At 41.5% G+C, this 9,076-nt stretch overlaps 1 protein-coding gene across 4 annotated transcripts in view; it reads left to right on the plus strand.

The window, feature by feature from the left end:
* Nucleotides 1–8,798, plus strand: part of DNAJC4 (DnaJ heat shock protein family (Hsp40) member C4) — a 29,921-nt gene extending 21,123 nt beyond the window's left edge. For all 4 annotated transcript variants that reach the window (XM_063438764.1, XM_063438763.1, XM_063438766.1 and 1 more), the window contains 2 exons: nucleotides 6,533–6,619; nucleotides 8,509–8,798. In XM_063438764.1, the coding sequence (XP_063294834.1) occupies nucleotides 6,533–6,619; nucleotides 8,509–8,611 (190 nt within the window). In that variant the 3' untranslated portion in view covers nucleotides 8,612–8,798. The remainder of the gene's footprint in view (nucleotides 1–6,532; nucleotides 6,620–8,508) is intronic.
* Nucleotides 8,799–9,076: the final 278 nt, after the last annotated feature.

A 9,076-nucleotide genomic window follows, 5' to 3' on the forward strand; every position in this document is an offset into this window, starting at 1 on the left:
TTCAATACAGACCTGGCCAATCAGCATCTCCTCATAGAGATGAATTGAATGTTTGGATGCATTTTAGGCAGCCATGACCCAGGAATGATCTCTAACAGCTATCCAGGGCCGGACTGGGGATACAAAGCAGCCCTGTAAAAAAAAATCTATGCCAGCCCCATAAGTCATTGCACCATATATTGTCGCATGTAATATGTAAGGCTATGTCTTGCCACCCCAGATGATTGAGTAATTATATATATATATATATATATATATATATATATATATATATATATATTACACAAGATCCAGCGCACTCTCCTATCTACTAAACAGCAACTTCAATGTTGACAGATTTTATTAGTTTTTAAAAGGTTTTGTTTAACCCCTTAATGACACAACTTCTGGAATAAAAGGGAATCATGACGGAATATATCCGTCGTCTGTCCTTAAGGGGTTAAAAACACCTTATCTAGGCAAAAAATAATGGGGATTTAGTTACATTATATGATCATACATTGCATAAGCCTGCCACAACGTCAATGTACCCCATCTTTGGCAGGTCCTACTCTCACAGTCTAATGTCTGCTCTTATGAGATTAACCCACTTACTTGGGGAACAAATTCCATCTGAGGCTCTCTGCAGTACAAGACTAAATAGGGACCTGAGATGAGACACCGGTGACAGGGAGGGGTGCAAAACCAAGGAGTTGGCTAGACTCCCAAATATATATATATATGGAACATGGGGGGGTGGTTGCACTCACCTGAACATGCTTAAATGGGGTGCTGCTGGGGGCCATATTATACAATACACAAGATCCAGCGCACTCTCCTATCTACTAAACAGCAACTTCAATGTTGACAGATTTTATTAGTTTTTAAAAGGTTCCATATATATATATATTTGTTCCATATATATATATATATATATATAATATATAATATATATTTCTTTTTCTAATATAATATATTGGTCCTTTCAGAGTAAAACATTTAATTATACAGTAAGCATACTCACATGCAGACACAGACAATCTCACTGACACACACAAGCTCATTGATACACAGCCTCATAGACAAACAATTTCACTAATATACATAAGGTCATTGACATAAAAACACAAGCTCACTCACTAGCAGGCGCACACACACACACATGCAAGCAAGCAAGCTCACTAGCAGGCGCACACACACACAGCTTAATGTAGTGGTTCTGGTGTCTATAGCCTGTCCCTGCAGGCTTTTGAATGTAAACACTGACTTTTCAGAGAAAAGGCAGTGTTTACGTTGCTTCCTAGTGACACCTCTAGTGACAGACACTCAGACGGTCACTAGAGGCGCTTCCTGTGTCAGTGCGGATTGGCTGAGATCATCAAGCTTGATGATCTCAGTCATAGAGGCAGAGACCAGCACGACGTTGGAAAAAAAAAAAGGTGAGTAAAACACTATTTTTAAAAACACACACAGACACCACGACTGACACACACACACACACACACACACACCATGACAGACACACACACACACCATGACACAGACAGAAACACACACACCATGATACAGACACACCGTGACACAGACACACACACCATGACACACACACACAGCATGACACAGACAGACACACACACACACACACACACACACAGCATGACACAGACAGACACACACACACAGCATGACACAGACACACACACACACAGCATGACACACACACACACACAGCATGACACAGACAGACACACACACACACAGCATGACACAGACAGACACACTCAGACAGACACACACACACACACAGCATGACACAGACACAAACACTCCCACTGACATACATACTTGTTGCTACCTGTGTGGGTGGGCAGACTGATAGGTGGGCTGGCGGCCGCAGTGAGAACTTGAATGGCGGCCGCAGGGGAAGCTCTTCTTGCGGCCGCTGGGGGAGCAGGCTGTTCTGTCTCTGCTCCCCCTCCCTCGCGTGCAGCTTAATGAGACCGGGGCCGGAATATGACGTCATATTCCGGCCCCGGTCTCTTTCTAGCGCGCGAGGGAGGGGGGGCAGAGACAGAACAGCCTGCTCCCCCAGCGGCCGCAAGAAGAGCTTCCCCTGCGGCCGCCATTCAAGTTCTCCCTGCGGCCGCAGGTCACCCCGGCCCCAGGTGCCGACGGCCCACCGGGAAATTTCCCGGTATCCCGATGGGCCAGTCCGGCCCTGCAGCTATCTGAGGAGTGGCCAGTGAAGTTATCACTAGGCTGTAATGTAAACACTGCATTTTCCCTGAAAAGACAGTGTTTACAGCAAAAAACCTTGAAGGTAATGATTCTACTCACCAGAACAAATTCAATAAGCTGTAGTTGTTCTGGTGACTATAGTGTCCCATTAATGTTTTATAACCTTTGATAATATTGTAAAGCGCTACGGAATATGCTGGCGCTAGATAAATACCAGTAATAATAATAACCGACCTGCAACATTTAAATTCGGTCCATCTCCTAGTTGTACGGTTGCTGGAAGGGATATAAAATATGATCTTGGCTATGAGAAGACTTTCCTAAACTGGGATAGTTCAATAGTGTTTCACTAAGCATCATATGGCCGTAACATCCAACAGGTGTTTTTATATATAATTTATTATTTTATGTATAGTGTGCCTATACTACCTGCCTTTCCCTATTTACAAAGGTTAACAGTAAAATGACTAAATAATATAATTTTCTTTTTGTATACTTTGTTCTGGCATTTGGCCCAGCATTATTAAACAATGTGATAAAATGTTTCAACATTCAACATGAAGACACATTGCTCTTGATACAGGTATCGGGCTGGCACGTTGCCCAGAACTCTATAAGCACAATATTAACTGATATTCTCCTCCGAGGAATTCCCAGAATGCAAATACAACCTCTGGCTGTACTGTGGATTGTTACTGCGTCAAATCAGAGGCTTGCTTGGAGGAAACGAGCGCACCCAAATATGCAATATATGCACCTATGACAATATTTAGCTAGCCCTCGTGCAAGGCTAGACAAAATACGACTTATGTTTATCTGCTAGGAGAAAGCACTAGTACTCACGAGAGAAAACATTACAAGCCCGCTCACTGTTTTATATGTAGGAACGGCGTAATCTGTTGCCCACCTTTTGGATTGATTAATGTATAACTTGCTAGTTGAGGGGTATCAAACAAATATATTTATTTATTTTACAGTTCTTATGTAGCACAACGGCCTATTAAAATAGTATCAAAGCTAGGAGAAGGGGCCTTTGCTACATGTAAATCACCAAAGATTATTTTTGTTTGTTGGTACTACACCATCAGGAATTCGAGTGAGTATTGTTTTAGTCACCTGACCTTTATTAGAATCATCAAAAATTTTACTGTTGCTTTATAATAGGATAAGGATAGATCAACGTATTCAGCAGTTCCATTCATCTGATCTAATGAATGGACCTGCTGTTGGCAACGTAACTATATATTCGATAAACTCTTGCCTCTTGTAAGTGAATGATAATTTCCAATAACACTCGTCAATGTGAAGGTTAACCAATTGCCCTGTGGAAGCTCCAAGCTTCTAGCCAACTCCTCTTAAAAAAAAAAAAAAAAAAAAAAAGACCCTGCCTATCCCGTTACCTTAATAATAGTGAAGGCGATAAATTAACTATAACCTTAAAAGAAAAATAAAGGGGGGGCAAGCTTACCTGCCGAGCGAGCCAGACGTCATGGCGAGAGCTCCCACATCCGACGCCCTGATTCTGGGCATAACGCCCGACCACCGGATCGTGACGGCCGCGGACAACTCTCTACTTATCCAGGAGGGGATGCTGCATCAGGGGATACCTGATATGGGGCTCCCCATCGCTGTACCTTCCGCATCGCGGCCTGCAGCCTGCAAGGGTGGGAGCCGCAGAGAGACGGCCACTCTCCTGGTTCTCAGGCTGAGGAGGGGGCACTCACACATCGCCTCCCCCCCCCCCCCCGGACCGGTGGGAGATATCCCGGTCCCCGCCAGAAGGGGAAGCTGCAACCTTAACCATATCGGCAGCAGCCGATGAAATTACAAGCGGAGCAGAAGCGGCGATTCCCAAGATGGCGGACATGCCTGAATCCACTACACGTGGCATGGAAACTTTGCAACTCAGGGTGGATAGCCCTACAAGTAAAGCGACTGACACACTCAAAGCGATCTTCGACAGATTCTGGGCACAGCTAGCAGACAGAGCATGGCACACAGGTATGGCACAAGAACCACCTGTAAGCGACAGCAAACACTGCAAGACGAAATGTGGGGGCAGATAGCCCAAGCTTACACACACAGGCGGAGGGCCCTGACCCACAAGTTCCAGCCAAACGCTCGGAGGGCTGTGAACCGCAAGAGACAGCCCAAAAGACAGTTACGCAAACCCCGGAGCAAGAGGGGAGCCTCATCACCACCTCACCCTAAAGATCCCACCCTCATGGTCAAGCGGAGGAGTCCGGCACACCAGCAAAATAATTGGCCTGGGGTGGCCACCCGCAAGCCCCCAGACGACAACTCCAGGGCCACAGTGAGTCCACAAGAACATGGTAAAATGAGGCAAGCCCCAGCACAGTCCGCAGGCAAGGGGAGCCTCACAACGCCACATTGCAGACGGACCCTCCCACGTTATACCTGCTTCCTTGCGGCACACCTCACCGACATTACACCGCTCCCGAGCGAGGGGGTGGGTTGATACGAGACTTTCCTCCTGAGGCATGCAGCGGACTTTGGGTGAGAACCCTTCCCACACCTGCCTACACATATATAGGCCTCCGAGCCACGTCTTGCCCTCACACTTGAAAAACAAGACATCCCCACTCTTGTTTGTCTGCAGTTGTACTTTCCATAATTGTTTATTTTTTCGTTTCCCTGCTAGCAACCAGAGTAATTGTGCTTCTTAAGATGCCGACCTGTTTTTTGTTTTTTTGAGCTCCACAGCAATCTGCAGTATGTTTATAACTAGTCTCTGTGTAGTCCAGCCACCCACAAAAGCGAAGATAGAGGAGGTTTAAATGTAGTTCATAACGATTATCTATGTGATGCCACTACTACTGAAAGCATGTTTCATTATTGATAATGTTGGTTAGAAACGCGTGTCTGGGACCAAGCTTTATATAACTGAGGTCGACCTTCAAAAATGCCACCAGACATGCTAGACGTACCTTACACTGTTTATTACTGTACCACATGTATGCTCCTATCTACATAAGACGCGGCGGTACACACAGCATGACACTTTAAGCTTGAACCACCCCTGGAACAAGCATTGCATAGTCCTGTAACTCCAGCCTCAGTTGATTTCCCACTTAGCTTTAATAGCTTTGTATTAGCCGGATCATAGTTTGTTACCGTGCATAAAACCGTTGTCTTATGCTATAACCCCTGCTATGACTTTACAATTTCATTACATAATGCGTGCCTAAGCTACGGCATAGTGTAACGTTGTTCTTTTGTATACCTAGATAGACATCGCTACAAGAATAGCCTGTTATTAACATATAAAAATGTGCTGATATTCACATGCCATGAATGTACACCAACTGTGTTTAAATATTTTGAATATGCTGTTGTGGCATTGACGAACGTCTTGTTATTCCTTGCACAAAGAAAAATAAATAAATAAATAAACTGCTATTCACGACATTCAAAAAAAAAAAATCCATAATATGCTACGCAATGATTTAAAAAAAGCATACCATTTGCAAAAAAAACTGCTGAAATATAAAAAACCCAACGCAACATAAATTGATCCATCTTTGGCCCTTGAGAGCTACACAGAGAATGCTTTTCAAGATGAAAAACGACGTTATTAAGACATTCCAGTGATTTGATTTCTCATTAGAGCACTGTGATTGTTTGGCTTTGTGTTGGAACACTTTGATATATAAATGATAGAATTTAGAAGGTAGAAGCCCTATGTTTTGGCGCATGTAAGCTAAAACGTTGACACCTGAGCAAAGACTAACTGAAAGGCAAGCTAATGAATTTTTTGCCTGTCCTTCGTCTTCTCATAAATTCTTTTTCTGATATTTCCAGAAAGCAGCACTCCATAAAGTAAACTGAACTGAAATGCAGTTAAAGTCGCACTGTCATGTTTTTTTTATCATAGGGTTCCTTTCCTTATGCCCCTTGTATCTTAATGCTTATACTCCATCCTTGCCACAGGCCTTTATTTATATTTGTTATCTTTTCTTCCTTGTGCCGAATCTCAATATATAGACGCCATCTTTTTGTTCTCTAAATTAACTTTGTAAATTAGCTTAGCAACTAAACTGGAACTTTGCTTTAGCTCCACCTATTGCCACAGATTGCCAAAGACCACACTCCCCAGAGGAAAAAATAGTTCATAGTTTTCTTTATGTATACAATCTAGGGTTCACGTTAAAATAATAAAAACAAACAAAAAAAGATTAATTAAAAAACGAAGCCTGCAAAATGACAGTGCCACTTATATTGAATATATGCACTCGGAGTTGTCATGTGATAAGATACGTTTTATGATAATTGTCACCTTCCTTTCTTTCAACAGCATATTAAGAAAAGTTCACAAGGAATTTGTGGACGAACAGCAGAAACGTCTTCTTAAAATCTATAATGAAACAAAGATGGCGGCAAGGTGAGAAACTGTATTTGAATAAAGTTATTTACAATGGCATTTTCATATTCTATCCCAAATCAAATGTATACTTTTACAGCAGGAATACGGGATACATTTTCCCTAGAATGGCTACATCAATGATTTGCAATCTGTCAGTTATTCTTCAGAGCAACATCTTTTATATCAGAAATGATTTTCTCTCTCTCTCTCTCTCTCTCTCTCTCTCTCTCTCTCTCTCTATATATATATATATATATATATATATATATATATATATATATGTGTGTGTGTGTTGTGAAGTTAGAAGCAGATTCACTGCCATTGTTCTTTTGTAACAGGCTCAGAGCTCTGAATGAATTAATCTTGTTTCAAAAGAGCTGCTGGAAGCATCTGTCTTTGAACAAACACGAACTAGGTCAGAAATGCTTTTGGTCATACCAGCAGTTCCCATGTGGACACTACAGATCAAACTGAACATCATCACACTGACTCAGGGTTATTTACTACACCCAGAATTTTCACAAATTAAATCTGAATTGCAGTACTGAGACAAAAATAGCCAAGTTGTGAGAAAACTGTTCTGAGTTGAAGAATCTTTCCAGAGCAGTTGGTTTTGCCTAGTGTTTTTCTATACGGATTTAATGTAGTCTTTAACCCCTTAAGGACCAAACTTCTGGAATAAAATGGAATCATGACGTGTCACACACGTCATGTGTCCTTAAGGGGTTAATGTAAATCACACTGATAATAATGTATTGGTTGGTAAGTGTTAATGCAGATACTAATTGCAATACACTGTTACTAGAACTATACTTCTTCAGCAACCTGCTATTCAAGGTAAAACTAAACTCAAGTCATCACAAGATGACACTATTTCTAAATAAAAGAACAATATACCTACCTTGGAATATAAGAGTATCATATATCTTCAGTAAAATCTTAATCAGAACACCTCTATGTATAGAAAAGTCTTCTAAACATAATTCACTATTCTACTACCATTGAGATCCATCTTATCAGCCTCATAGGGGAAGACTGCCCTATGGCACATAGTCTTTGGTTTAGTAGAGTAGAGGACGTGAATCAGAAGAATTACTTTATCTAATCTGGGATATGGAGATATGCCATGCAAATGGCACCATAACCACTATGACTGCTGCGGTGGATATGGTGTTTTGAGTACACCTTTTAATCATGATCTCATTATCAACCGGATTTTATATAATGTAACAATGTATTTGGTAGGGATGTGCATGGGCCAAAAATTTGGTTCCGCATTTCCGAAATTCAGGACTTCAGCAATTCAGCACTTCAGTTCGGCACTTCCGAAATACAGGACTTCGGCAATTCTGTTCAGTTCTGCACTTCCGAAATTCGGGAATTCGGGACTTCGGCAATTCCCTAACCCTACCCTTACCCCTAATCCTACCCCTATTAGAGTTAGGGTTAGGGGTTGGTGTTATTGGTAGGGTTAGGGGTATGCTTAGGGGGTAGGGTTAGGGTTATATTCCTGTCATCATTCCTGTAATTTTCCCTCCCTCTCCTGTTTTGCCACTTTTCAGAAATTCGAAGCACTTCGGCACTTCCGAAATTTGGCAATTCGGCACTTCAGCAGTTCGGTTCGCACTTTGGAAATTCGGCAATGTTGACATTTAGAAGCATCCGAATTGCCGAAATTCGCCCGAATTTACATTCGGAACTAAGTGAATTGCACATGTCTAGTATTTGGTATGTTTATTATATTATGCGTATTGCTGAATGATTTCTCACATTATCATGTATTACTTTATCATGTTAAAAAAAAATTAAGTTAGAGGGGAAAAAAAGCTCTAGCTTCTTATCTTTGTTAAGAAAGATGTTAAGATAATTAAGACAACTCACCTATTAATTATGTTCTTTCCATGCAGAGCAAATGGCATAAAGAAGCAGCACGAGATTTTCCTTCAGAAACATGCAGCATTTATGGAGAAATATCGCCAACGAAATCAGGGAGATGAGACTAAGAAATGATGCGGTGGTGAAGTGTTTGTGGCGAACTGGTGTCTTGCAGCTGAGTTTGGATGAAGCGACTGTAAATCTGGAATCTGGGACAACGTAACGTTATCCACACTCAGGGCGAATCAAAACCTAAGAGACTCACAATATGTATTCATATATTTTCCCTCTTTTGTGAATAAAATTGTAAATTTGTATATTTTCTTCATTTTGCCATCAACCATTTATGGTAATTGCTATGGAAGACCTAAGTGTTTATCCAGGTAAGTTACATTTACCAACAGGAAATGTTATAAGGCACTTCAGTAAATGATTAGCGGAACATCGAAAGTTCACATGCTTCTCTAAATAACACGTCTGACACAGCAACAAGAACACAAATACAGTGCTATAAACATCCACCAAACATAGTGGTATATATTAGAAAGTAAAAGGTAAAATGCTTCCCCTTTAAATCTTTTTGTGTACATATAAAACATA

This window comes from Pelobates fuscus, chromosome 12 (genome assembly GCF_036172605.1).
Source record: "Pelobates fuscus isolate aPelFus1 chromosome 12, aPelFus1.pri, whole genome shotgun sequence".
NCBI classification, from domain to species: Eukaryota; Metazoa; Chordata; class Amphibia; order Anura; family Pelobatidae; genus Pelobates; species Pelobates fuscus.